Below are 14,210 nucleotides of genomic sequence, written 5' to 3'. Positions count from 1 at the left end.
TTCCCTGTGGCAATTATGGAGTTGAATCAAAGAGATTCTCAAACCAGAGGATTTGGAAGTAAAAGTCTACTCTGAATAATGCCAGTGTTCCATATTTTCTTTGCTACTCCAAGAACAATACTGTATAGATAGCCTCCACCTAGGGCAGCAAGTGTTACTGCAGAGAGTTACAAACAGGATATCCAGTCAAAGTAAAAGGAGGTAACAATGGCAGTGGTCTCTTGCTGTTTAACCTATATTTTAGCTTGCACCACTGTAACTGTTGGTGTCTTAGATTGCTTAGCATTGTCTCTTGCAAGCCTTCAAGAGGTCTCAGAAAGTTTGGGAAAAGCAAAAGGCAGCAGGACTTCAGAAGATGGACAAGTAATGCCATCTCACTGTAACTGCTTTTGAATATATGTGCCTACACAAATGCAGCTCACAGTCTTCTTCATCTAATGGTGACACAGTGCTTCTCTGAGGTGAGCTATCCTTAGGGTATAAACCTATTTGCAGCCTGGGCATTTCAGAGTGTGGAGGTGTTTCCTAAATATAATTTGCATTTGTCTTTGCCAAAATGTATTTATAAGTTATGCAAACTTCAGTTATTTTGCTGACAGAAGTTTCACTGACACTGTTCAGAGTAAAAATGCTTTTTATGTTTGCAAATCTGTTGTGTTTGAGTAAATGGGGGTGTCCATTAAGAAACCCTTGGAGCTACTACAAACTATGTTTGCTTGTTGTTCCTTCAGATCCATATTCCTCTGCACAGATTAATTCCTGCTGCTAGAATAACAATGAAGATAGAACAGACTAGCAAATAAAGAGCATAGTCATTGTCCTAATTCAAAAAAGCACCTAGGGCTTGAACACTGTGTTCTGAAAGAGCTGTGCCATGCAAACAGAGTAACAAGATACTTGTACATGTTTACAGAAAACAAACCAGTAACATATGCTGTGAATATCAAACAAAATATTTTCATTTAGTGTAGGGATGTACAATATCATAGTCAAACAGACAAAAAATAATCCATAAATCTGTGAAACAAAATTTGAATCACAGAAATAATGCAAATTTAGCAGGACACTCTGAACACTGAAATCTGTTTTGCCTTCTCACAGGTGGAAGTGGGTATGTGTCTCACTGAGGAGGGGCGAAGTGAATGCTCTCTCTGTGCCATCCTTAAATCAAACTTCATTTTCACACTCAACTGTGTAAGGTTGTGTAGATAATTTGCAGTGTGGTCACCTGCTTTGTTTGATCTTAATCTCCTCAGCAGCCATGATCTGTTACATATCATCAAGGCCACAGAGAAGCTCAGAGGTAAATTTAAGAATACAAACCAACGCCATCCCAAAATTTATCACCTTAGAAATGAAAAGATGAAGTAGCCATTCCTATTCTGACTACCAAAACTCTATGAACATGTTTCTGTTTTTACTGGGAACTTGCCTGGTTCTGGAAGGGGGTCGAGGTTGGGGCATTAGGACATTAGTTACCCTCCTACCTTTTCCCAGTCTTTAAAGAATCAGTGGTGTGACTGTTTGGGAAATTGAACCATTTCTGTAAAATGACTGTTGTCCTGCTGCCTTATATTCTTAGTCCTTTTGTCTCCTTTTATTCATGTGTCTGTCTCTCTCACTGCACTTCTTGACACTTGGTCAGCTCTAGAAGGCATAATGTGAACTTGCTCTGCTTAAGCAAAATTTTTCTTCTCAGTTACTATATGAAAATGGTAAATATTGTGTTAAGCTTAGGTTAACACTCATATCTTAAGGAAATAATACCTGTGCACAAGAAGTTTCTCAGGGTCCTTCCTGAACAGATTGTCTTCAGGCTGATTAGAATAATACGGGCGGTGCCAGCTGTGCTGGGCACACAAGGACTCTGCTGTTCATCTTTGAATTAGTCACCCTCACGTGGCTAATGTTCCTAAGCTTGTTGTACAAATACACACCACCGAGATGGAGGCACCAATATTTAGTACTCTAACACAGCCATTTTATAAGATAGCTAATGGACAGAAATATGTATTTTCTTTATGAATGTAGCAAAAGTATATAATTGTGATCAGTCCTGAAAAACTCAGCTAACCTAGTAACTGAAGCTGGTTTTATTGTATTTAATAGCCTTAGGATACATATAGTAAGTGTATTAGCTATTGTGCTTTATTTTATTGACATAACTCATTGATAGTGAGTTATTTATCAGCAAACTAAGTGTTGGTACTCTGCATAATGTCACTGTATCATGGAACCAGTATCTTTTAAAGTGTGATTCTCATTTTCTGTTTCTAATACCAAAATGCTTGAGCTACTGGTCTTTCTGACAACTGAGAATTGCAATAATAAATATAGTAATGTGGTTTGGCTATTAAGGTAAAAAAATTATGAATATGTGAAGAGATAAAAATGTTTGAGAATACTTTTGCCAGCTCTTATGAAGTGTAATTAAAATTCTGATAGTTTGTGTTGTAGAACTCTGAAGTGACCTCAACATGGTCTTGGAATATATTAAGTAAATAATATAAGGTTATATTGCTTGGTAATAATTTTCTTTTTGCTGGCATGTTGCTCCTATCAATCAAAACTTGTAATTTAATTTTAAATTATAAATAATAGGAAGGAGTATGTCAGTCCATGTAGTAAGCATCTTTAATGGGAGTGAGGAAAAAGTCCTCTCCTCAATTTAAACACAAAGATCTAAAAATTGACTTACCTGAACTATAATATCTATGAGTGCAATGCCATCCCTGTAACTTGTTAACATTTCCACATACTTTGACTCAAACTCTGCACAAGGAAATAGGGCATTGTTATTCATGTAGTAACCTACTAACACTTCACATCTCTGCCAATACTTCTAAGACTTTGCTGTTTAACAAAAACTGAAACAATGCTTAGGGAATTTTTTTTTTAGTTTTCCAAAGTGATGATGTTACACCTTACATGGTCTGCAGGTTTTAGTCACACAAGGGTGATTTTAATCAAGTTTGAACAAGGCTTCTGTCTGATCTACCTGGAAGCTGCTAGTATAGTATCTATGTGTAGGGTCTCTTTGGAAGAGTAGTTTTAAAAACAAAATATGCTACAGAGACTGCCATTACATCCAAAATAAAGGTACATATAAGTCAGATGTATTTGTTCCTTATTGTCTGTGTTGCTCTGTTCCAGGAATAAATCAGGAAGCTCTTATGCTAGGGGCTATATAAGTTCAGAAAAAAATATCATCAAAGACAAGAAACAACTGATTCCTGTGAGCAAGTAGATCAGGACACTTTTCGTGAGGTGTCAGTATTCCAACACAGTATACCAAGGTGTTATAGCAGTACTGGTGTAGCCATGAGGATCTAAGGACTAGGTAAGGTTTGTAAAGAGTGATTTCCTTTATAGGACTGTGACAGGTGGGAAGAATAGGTGAGCCTTCGGGGTCCTCACCAGATCTAAAGCAGAAGTAGCAAACACCAAGAGGCCAAAAACAGTTGCTCTGAGGTTATATAAATTATGTGGCATAGTTGAGGCATGTGAGCCTTTGTGAAGAAGGTTTAAGGAACATTGGAAGAAAGCTAATGTGTTTTTGTGTGGCTGGTGTATCAGGAAGGATAAGGATTCAGTACTGGTCTGGAACTCTAGGGAGGACACCAAGGAATAGTCTCAGTGGACTAGATGGAGTAGGAGCCTGATTTGAAGATGAGAAAAGCTTAATCATACTTGAACATAACTGTGATTTAGATCTGTTGGAGTAGCTGTGTGGTAAATTACAGAATTGCAGCCAGCACACAAGTACTGTGATTATAAATTAGAGCTTTTCCTTATGGACATCACTGAGTGGATACATGTGTGGTATCACGTGTGGATATACACCCAACAGAGTGCTGGTAGACCTTACTGTCATTTGATCTCCTATAATAGCAGGAAAGTGCTCTTGAAGTCCAAGTGGGTTTTTCTCATTCTCGGTTAAATACTGTATTTCCTGTGTCCCAGATATGACAGCTGGAAGTGGTATCAGGCAGTTAGCGCACATTTTCACTTCTTAAAGCATCCCCTATGTTCTCGTCCAGTTATATTCAATCTAAATCTAGTGCTTCACTTTTGGAAACAACACAGGAATCATCAGAACTGTAAAGAGGGGCTTGATTTTGTGCCTGAGGCGGGGTGAAACGTGCAAGCAGCACAAGATGTCAGACACAAGCATCAGGCAGTTTTCAACACAAAATGAGCTTGTGTATAAAAATGAAGTAAGCTATTTACCAAAAAACCCTAAGTTTCCTAGTTTTGTAGGCGGCTGAAGGCATCAATATCCTGACATGTGAACAGAGCTGATACTGCAGTATCTGTCCAAAAGTCCCTATATTTTTTTTGTTGGATTTAATACCTTGGCTGTTTGGATTCATCAGTTGCCATTTACTGCGTCCAATTGAGTAGACATGTCCTGACCAGTGATACTCAGCTCATGTGTCTTGGGCATTTTCTTTCATTTGGAGCTGGAGGAAGAGACATTGTCTGGTTTTAAACAGGAGAATACAAGCACAGAAGCAAGGAAGTTTGTTGTTGTTTTATAAGGAACTGGAAAGCAACTACATTCCATGCTAAGGGAGGCAGAAGACTATGTGCATAACCAATCTTGAGAGCAAAGATTAAATCTGAGGGCATGCTAGACAGAATGAAAGATCCACCTGGCCTAGGATCATGCTTCCACTGTAGCAAACAGCAAGCTGGAAAGAGTAGAAAGCAGGGGACAGTCAAAGTGGCATTCCTTCCAGCCTGCAGTGATTTTCTGCTTATGTTCTCTCTGGGAGGGATTTGCTAATCCTCTGTAGATACTGCAAGATCCTACCATCCCTACATTGAGCCTTTCCTGAAATGGTTTTTGTTGTTCCTGCAGTTCTATGAGTAAAACCTTATTCAGGAATATGAATATTTGCATCATACAGAGCAGGAGCAGTGTGTTCAGCAAGCCCATGACACTGGAATTTACTCTCTGGAGAAGACAGGACATGAACAAAATGTCCTGCATAAGTATCTCAAGTTGGAAGGGACCCTTAAGGATCATCAGGTCCAACTTATATGTTGTGGATGTATCAGATCTTCACATATAAATCCTTCTTCACATACTTGGGCTGCTTGTGCAGTGTGTGCTCGGTGTGAATGATGAATCCAAAAGAAGTGGAAGGAGTCTGTCCCAGAAAACGTCTGTATTTGGGGACATTTTGATACTCTTGAGTGGCTGTTCATGCTACTCACATAGTAGAATATTATGCAATCAGGTGTTACATTCTGTCAAAGAGCTACACAGTCCACAATATATTATCAGGTTTGGTTTGCATTTCTGTAACCGGACAATAGGAAGATACTGATACATTTTGTATTGGATAACAGAACATAGAAGGCGGAGTTGTAAGTTCTTTAAAATGTGGCAAAAATTAAAATCAATTAAATGTTTTGAAATGAATAATTCAGAAACTGAGTTTCATCTCGAAAAAGACAAAATAGTGTGACAACAAAAGAAATGGCACTTGCAGAGCAAGGGTAGTGGACAGAGGTCTTTTTAGTGCTGAATCACTCAACAAAAAGTGGCAAAGTACAACTTGCAGCTCACATTATGAGACTGCTGAGAATTGTAGGAAAGTCATTACTTCAAAGGTTATTTTGCAAATTTAAAGCACAAAATGTAATGACAAACCAAACATAAGCAGTGGGGGAAAAGCAATTGTGAACCTTTTATTGTCATCTGGAGGGTCACTTTGGCAGGTCAGAGATTTTATTCAGTATTTTTAGAGACTGTACTGGAGGCTCGTAAACTACACCGTTAGGAAGAAAGAAAATAGTAGTTTTGGTATAAAGAAAAATGTGCACATCTAGTCAATTAATAATTCATCCCCACACTGTAAGATCTCTGTGAAAGAGGATGGTGCTGTGAACTTTGTGATCAACCTCTAACCTAAGGAACGGTTAATCAGGCAGCCTGCTCCAGAGCAGAGTATTCTGAAAGCTGCTGATGCTCAGGCTGGCAAGAAATTGCTATTGAGGGACCTCAAAGTTAGTGCTGTCTGCCTTTCTAGATGTCAGTTATTCCTGTTTGGTCAGATAAAGAGAACATGTTGACTGTGTTGGCAGAATCAGAGGGAGGAATGGCAGATTTGGGGATATATATTCTAATAGTCCATCAGCTTCTCAGTAAACGTGCTGTGACGATGAAGCAGGAACCCGGAAATCCCATTTCATGGCAGTTCCCCATAAACTGAAAGGTCAAGCTGCTGAGACTTTTGTTCTGTTGAGTTCATGCCACACTGATATGCAAAGAAGCTGGGTGTCTTTGAACTTCTGGAGCCTCACATTCCTGGTTGTTGTTATTCTGCTACACAGACTGAAGCATCTGAAGTCTAGACACTTGCCTTCATGTTGGGTTGCCTAGGAGCCCAGCTGGTAAGCAGGGAAGGAAACAAGGACGTTATAAAACCTTTCTGCTGTAATGCTGCCTGGTTTCATCAAAATCAAATAATCTCTCTCAGGTAATTCAATATTGAATTGTCAGTCTGGTAGAGAACCATCCTGCCTGGGAATTTTCAACTGACTCTTCACAGGTGAACTTGTTTTCAAGACACTGGCTCATAAACTTAGCACAAATATAAATATTTCATGATAAAGTAAAGGAAACATATCTCCCATTTATAATTGGATGCAAATTTCCTTTCCTACCTAGACATCCTGGAGTATTCTTGTATAGAGCTTTCGAGACCATAACTGATCTGTGGTGTAGATTTGAAGAATTATCAGTATTTTTGTAGATTTATCCTCTGACATATATTTGGATATATATGGGTAGGGTCGATAAGAAGGTACATTTGAGGACAGAAAGGAGCTCTGTAGTAAGTTTTATGTTGTGCATTTCTTTTCCTGATATATTCTATGTCCTATATTATTTACATTACTATGAGCAGGTATGTCAGAATATGTGCTCAGTTTCAAATTGGTTAAATAGTTTTGTTTAGCAAACAGCAGTGGGGCTGGCGTGAATAAGGACATAAGCCTGAAACTACTATATATTTTATTTCTAGAATAAACAGCCCCAGCACAAGATGTCTTTGGTTGGTTTTTTATTGCTTCTCTGAAAAAAAGTCTTCTTTGCTTATTTCATGCTGTGTCTTCTGTGATCATTAGACTTTATTAACTGACACAGATTTCCTTACTGTGTTATGAAACAGTTGTAATGTGTATATTTTGGGATTTGGGAGGAAAAAACATTGGTCTTCATCTTATCAAAGACAACATAAAATTTTCTGTCAGTGATAAAACAGTGCACAGAAGAATGTTAAATGTTTTGAACAGCCTACCCTAAATCTGCTGGGAGTTAGATTTGAAAGGGCTTTAAGTCTTGTATATTGAATTTCTGTTTTTCCTTTGACATAAATTGGTCTTGTCCCTAAAACCTAAAGTCAGAGCCTGATTGTATGAACTCATTGTATAGTTAATGATGAGAAATCCTAAAGTAAAGGCTGTAAATAGTTATTTAACTGTTCAATCTGAAAGGCAAGCTTTGGAAAAGCTGTGGAAAATAATAATTTTAAATTATTTAAATTCTTATGAGAAACTGTAACCTCTGACATTTGGCATGACATGAAATCCAGCATCCCTTATTATGTCGAATGCCAAAAGGAAGACCAGTTAGATTTTTGATGTTAAAGGTCCTTTCCAACCTAAATTATTCTATGATATCCAATAAAACCGGAGGATCAGCTGACAACCATCAGGTAACAACCATATAGACACTGGAATCAATAATCAAATCTCTTCATTTTTTTTCTGGATGGGAAGGAGAAATAAATAAGATATCTTCTGCTTCCTACTTGTCTGATTACTGATGCCTAGCACCAAATGAGGTTACGTTGCATTATCCATAGAGTGAGCCCAGCAGGACAGAACAGACAGAGCACAGCCCAGCTCTGTGCTTCATCTCTGCATTGATTCTGTTGAGGACGCTGAGGAAAATGCTGAGGTATCCAGTCCCCATCCTGTCCTCTGCTGGCAGCACCATAAAGATGACAATCATTGCTGTGTCTCATTGTCAGTCTCATTGTCAGTCTCTGCATTCCTGTGCCTTGCTGATGTTCTGGCTGGTTTCTGCTATTTGGCTGCTTAATGTAAAACCTAAAAAGAATAAATCTAGAGAAATCTTGAATCCTGAAATATTCTGAAGAGAGTTATTGCCTAAAGGCCACTTTAATCTGTTAAATTCTGTACATGGCGTTCGCACTGAATATAATTTGCATACAGTTGACTTAAAAATCCACTTCTTCACTTGATAGCATGTAGTATTTGGAAACAACTGCTTTCTATGCCAGGGTGCCATGCTGGATGTGCTGGCACCCTGCTTTTTATAAATTCAGGTTGTTAACAGGTACTTTGATAACATCATTTGAGTAGATGATATTCTACATTTGAAAATCATATATCAATATCCTGTTTGATATCATGAGATTCTTATCACTATGTGAAAATATTATAGTTTTATACATTTTTTTTTAGTATTGTTATTGCATACTTAAATACATTTGTGATTTATAAAAATGTTTTTATTCAACTGCTGTCTTCTGTTCCTGTCAACTCTTGGTCTGCCCATTGCTGCACTAATACCGATGTAACAAAAGTCTCACTAAGTCTTGCTACTGTAATATGGGGATTGTCCTTCCCTTTGAAAATTGATAATTGCAGAATTACAATTTTCTCATTTATCTTTGCAAGAGAAGAAATGTTTACTACGGTTAGATAATATGGTTGACTTTTATCTGAAAGTTTTGTTTCATCTCCATTGTAAAAATATTTTCTGCAGTTAGTATCTCAGTTAAGAGCTGATATAATGCAGCTTTCCTCATTAAAAAAAAAAAAGCTGTTCAAACTTAAATTTGACGTGTCAATTAAGCAAGAGGAAGGTATATTTAAAATAGATATATATTCTAAATGTAGACAACATGGAAATTCTGCTGTAATTTCATAATTTAGAAAGAACACAATAGCAAAGAGCACAAGTTTCTGAAACTTGGAGAAGCAGGAAAATACAAACTAATACGCTTTTTTAAGATAGTCCCAGCCCTCTCTTTTTGCCACCTACCATACGAATTGACCTTCTTGTAATTCTTTTAGAAACATCATAGTAAAAAGAATTTGAATGACTAGATTTTAAGCATGTACTTTCAGACTTTTTAAATCCATATAATCTGCTTTACTGTTTTAGTTTCTTGAGACTTTGTTATGCAGTTACTTTTACTTTATCTCATAATGGTATAGTAGATTAGGCAGATTATTTCTTCATTCACAAAGTCATTGTTGTGATAAAGATACACACTCCGAAAAGATTATTTCCTTGATTTTGTTATTACAGGAGTATATGTTGAAGCTATTTTGGTCACTGTAATTATACATTTCCAGATGTTACATTTAAATTTTAATTTTCAGATTTCTACACTTATCCTATGTTTTACAGTCGCTCATTCTCCTATTTTTTAACTCCTAAAGTTCTGCTTTAGAATATATCAGGGGCTTTACAGATGAAAATGTGTGTCTGAATCTGAGATGGCTTCCAAGGAAGATAAATGCCTGCATAGTTTAATCACAGGAGCAATGAGTGAGTGTTTGCAAGACCTGGTGAAACTTGTGCTGGAAACTTTCAGATAACTTGCACTGCGTGGAGAGCTTTGGAATGCTGTTGTAGCTCACACACCTACATCCCACTCAGTTTGATCTTAGGGACAGGTTTCAGACTGATACCTAAGGGAAATATCTGTAGAGCCCTTGGTGTCCAGGCTCCCAGTAGAGGCAATGGAGATGTGGTCAGTGCAACCAGTGGTATCTAGAGAACAGTTTTGCTTCTAGTCACTTGAACAGTTTACAAGACTGCATTGAGGAAACTTTGCCTAAATGTTGGCATCTCATGCCTTTTGAGACTCCCAAGGAAATCAGAGACATCTGCACAGAGCTGGCAAGTACAATGCATGGAAATGATCTGCAAGAGCACTGTACACTCTGCAGTGACAGGTAAAGGGCAGTTGGGATATTTTTGGGCACCAGATGCCTGTATGTGAATTGGCTCCATTGACATATTGACTCCTTCCACCAAATGTTACGGGAACTCGGGTGCTGAGTTTCCACGTGGGCACACATGGTATTGTGATCTCAGACTGACTCTCATATCTGTACATGCCCAAATTCTAGTTTGGTTTTTAGGTATCATGTATGATAGGACAAGGGGGAATGGCTTCAAATTGAAGCAGCGCAGGTTTAGATTAGACATTAAGAAGACATTCATTACTGTGAGGGTGGTGAGTCCCTGGAGCAGGTTGCCCAGAGAAGTTGTGGATGCCCTATCCCTGGAAGTGTTCAAGACCAGGCTGGATAGGACTCTGAACAACGTGGTCTAGTGGCAGTGGGGTTGGAACTAGATGATCTTTAAGGTCACTTCCAACACAACCATTCTATGATGATTCTTCCTCTGCAACCCCAATCTGTCTTTTTTTAATTAAAGTTCATTCTGTGAGTGAATTATCTTAGACCCTCGTCAGGGACGAGGGACATTTGCAATTGGACCACCAAATGTGTCACAGAAGAAGGTGAAAGCAATATGTGATAGTTTTTTGAGTTCTGTTGTCTTGTCTTCAACACTGACAACTGAACTACCTGCATTACAAGACTGACTAGGAGATGCTGTTGTTTTTGACATGTGCAAATGAACAAAGTGTTGTTTAAGTATTTATTTCTTTCTCTTTCAGTTATTGTAATGGATGTATGTTAGATCCAGACTGTGGTCTCTGCTACAAATTGAATAAATCAAGCGTTGTTGAGTCCTCATGCATTCCTGTTGATAAAGATTCTACAATGAAAGCAGCTTGGGGCAGGTACGTCACTTTTCAAGATTTTTTGGTCTTGTGCTCTACAGAGAGTGCATTTTATGCTATTGATAACAACTTTGCTTTTACATAAAAAGTTACTCTTAGGATGTTCTGAAAGAAAAAAATAGTTTGGCATAGTCAAAAATGGGTGATTACTTTCTAACTGTTCTAAATAAAAACCTTTACCCTGATGTGTGCAGCCAGGTTGGTGTAGTCTGTCACTTAGGAATTATGGCAAAAGTACACTAACAATTAGGTAAATTACCTTTCCTTAATGTTTTCGTTCCTTTGAGGTAGCATATTCACTAGTTACATACTTCAAGCTCTCTGAATTAATCTTCTTTTTAAATGCTTTAATTAAACCCACTTTTAATCTTGGCCTACTAAAGAAACCAATCAGCTCAGCTGAATAAACTAAAATGATCAAAGTCTGAAAAGTTCAAATTGTCAGAAGCATGGGTTTTGGCCACAGATTTCTGTGTTTTTGTGTTTAAAAGCATTGTCATGCCATATGTTACACTTGGGCTGTAAAAACACGGGCATTCATAGGTAAGTCAAAATGCAACTGCAAAATACATCACACCTCTTTCTTAAGCAGCACAAAGATTCCCTGTGAAGTCACAGCAATCTTCAAGTTTTCTGAAGTACTGACTATTCTTAAGGAATGGCTTTATGAGTTGGAATACTGTCTTGTAAAGGCTTTATGAATACTTTAATAATGATTAGGGCTTGGATTAGAGTTTAGAATCGTTCAGAGCCACAAAGGAATTAGGTAATTACTTCTGATAAAACTACCTCCCCATAACTCATTTCAGCCACCCACACATCATGAACATACTTGGGAAATAGGCAAAGGTTTGTCTGGTGGTTTGGGTTTTGGTTTTTTAAAATTTTTTTAACTTTCATATGTATTTCTCAGGAGTTAAAACCAAGTGCCTTAGTGGCAGTGAGTCATATTGGACAAAGGTGAAAGGTATGAAAATACCTACTAATTGTAGAATCATTAATTTAAAATTACTCTAAAATTGCCCTCCTTTTGATTTCAGTACCATTAAAATCTTATGCCTATTAATTCATTCCAGATGCAGAAAAGAGAAGCTTACATTTTTTGTCATCCAAATTTAAAAGTACTATGATCATTTTGGGGCTATTACAGTTAATAAATAACAATGAATACTACAAAATGTCATCCAGCTTATTTGTTCTGTGACTAATTTCAAGGGTGCATTATGCAACATACCTTGCATACTGCCTGATATCCAAATATATTCTGCAGCACTTAGACTCTCATATTTGTAAGGTAACAGATGTCTCTTTGTATTCCAAGTAAACATTCATTTCCTATATGCTGTAGTTTGAAGTAACGTGTTTGTAATTGGCCAAGTCATACTAGCATGCAGGAAGACATACATGGAAACAAAAACTTGTTATAAATAGTTGATAGATAAAATCAAACTTTATTTAATTAGGCATTGTTACTGTATAACATAGAAAATGTGGAGGTCAGCAGTCCTTTCATATTCATGATTCACTCTCACATAGCACTCTTTGCTAGACAGCCTATTGAGGTAAACTAGATAAGTAAGAAGAAATATTTCCTTTCCAAATTGCAAAATGCAATATTTCCATTTTGTGCAAGAATTTTGTAGCATGAGGACACTGGTTAAAATCTTGCAAGAGAAAATGAAACTATTTTAAACTTGTTGTATTGGTTGTCACTGGAGGGAAAGTCCTGCCTTAAGACAGAAAACCAATAAAATATCCACATTTCTTTTTTCAAATATTCATCCCCATTTCTAGTTCTTATTTAATTAATTTCTATCTCAGGTGGCTCCTTCTGTGCTTTCCAAGCCCTGTGAAAGAGAGGAGCATTTTGCCTCCTCAACTCCTTCTTCTCCTCATCCTCACAGACACATGTATTTCTGCATACTAGCCCAGAAGGAATCGCCATAGGTTTTGATTTCCAAGGGTTCACATTCACACACCACCCCACAGCTCCATTTCCTCAAATCCTGAGTCTGCTTTAAAGAAAAATCAGTCAAACAGAGCCATAAGATTTCCCTGCCAAGGAAGGAGATTGCTGCAGGGAAAACAGCATAGTTACATCCCCACTTGTGTCTCAGAGCAGCTGGAGTCACCTGGATTTCTCTGGCAGCATAGGGAGAACAAGTGCCTGAGAGAAACTAACAGCACTGGTGAAGGAAATGGCAGCCCTTCCTTTCACAAAGTTACTTTGTCACAAACTAGACATACAGGGGCAGTTATTTTAAAAGCACATGGCATTTTTACCATCAGAAAGTGGTTCGATAACTTGAAAGATGATTTTGTGACCTGTGGACAGCTGATAACTATAACTATTACATGCAACCTCTTTGTAAGTCCTGTGTGTTCTGATGGCTTCAGGCCATTCAGTAATAGATGGATGGGTTTAAATGGCTTAAAACCTCCAGAGTTATGCTGGTCTCTTATGGCAAATTTATTTTGCCATTAATGATGCTCAGGAGAGAAGAAAGACCTGAGCAATTTGTTGGACCTCAGATGTCTGAGCATTGTCAGAAGCAGCAGCTCTCACTATACTGCCTGATGTGGGAATTCAGAGAACGAGCTTCTCCTGGACTTGGGCTGATAGTGCTGTGCAGGGCATTTCTGCTGCTGTGATCACATTTTGTTTATGATTTTCCTGCTGGAAGGCTGGGAGCTTCAGCCATGGAGAGATGCCTGCAGTTGCACCATACAATGTGTGTGCACCCACACAGCTCTGCAGCTGTCTGAACCTTGACTGCACTTGCTCAGGGGTTTATCTATTCCTGATATGTAACCTACGAGCAAGGTGAGTGGTGCTTAGAGGCACCAACAAACAGAGAAGCTCTCTGCAGCCATGCAAGCTTACATAGAAAGCTCCTGTTTATAAATTTATAGCTTTGCACTGTTTTTCACAGTTGGTCCCAAGGTACTTCAGATATAGCAGGCAATGTTTTGACTGTTATCATAAAATACTGTAATGTACTTTTATTTGCAAGATGTTTCCCCAGTGCCAGACAGGTGTACTCAACACCACCTCTGTGTTTATTGTTAATTGTATTTATTTGGTTGCGGTAAGTTCTGAACATTGAGAAGTTCTGGGGAGGGGAGGGAAGAGAGCAGAGATTTCAGTCTCTTGTGGCTGCCAGCAAGGCTGTTTATGTTGCTGTGGTTGTCATAGAAACCCAGGAAGACAATTAATGCATCCACATATTTTTCAAGAGGAGTATAGCGTTTGGGTGCTTTTGAATATGGGGATCTCAGTGGCTGGCAGAGGCCCTGGGGGAGGGAGACTGCGTAAGAATAAATCTGACCGACTCCAAGTCA

General features: G+C 38.1%; 1 protein-coding gene across 1 annotated transcript in view; it reads left to right on the top strand.

Annotated features, from left to right (window-relative positions):
* Positions 1 to 14,210, top strand: part of SLC2A13 (solute carrier family 2 member 13) — a 123,301-nt gene that overhangs the window by 83,286 nt on the left and 25,805 nt on the right. Inside the window, exon 6 of the mRNA XM_018068030.2 lies at positions 10,743 to 10,868. Coding sequence (XP_017923519.1) covers positions 10,743 to 10,868 — 126 coding nt within the window. The remainder of the gene's footprint in view (positions 1 to 10,742; positions 10,869 to 14,210) is intronic.

This window comes from Manacus vitellinus, unplaced genomic scaffold (genome assembly GCF_001715985.3).
Source record: "Manacus vitellinus isolate BGI_N305 unplaced genomic scaffold, ASM171598v3 scaffold_13_pilon, whole genome shotgun sequence".
Taxonomy (NCBI): domain Eukaryota; kingdom Metazoa; phylum Chordata; class Aves; order Passeriformes; family Pipridae; genus Manacus; species Manacus vitellinus.
The sequence above is the reverse complement of the archived record's forward strand: the minus strand, read 5'-3'. Positions and strand labels throughout refer to the sequence as shown.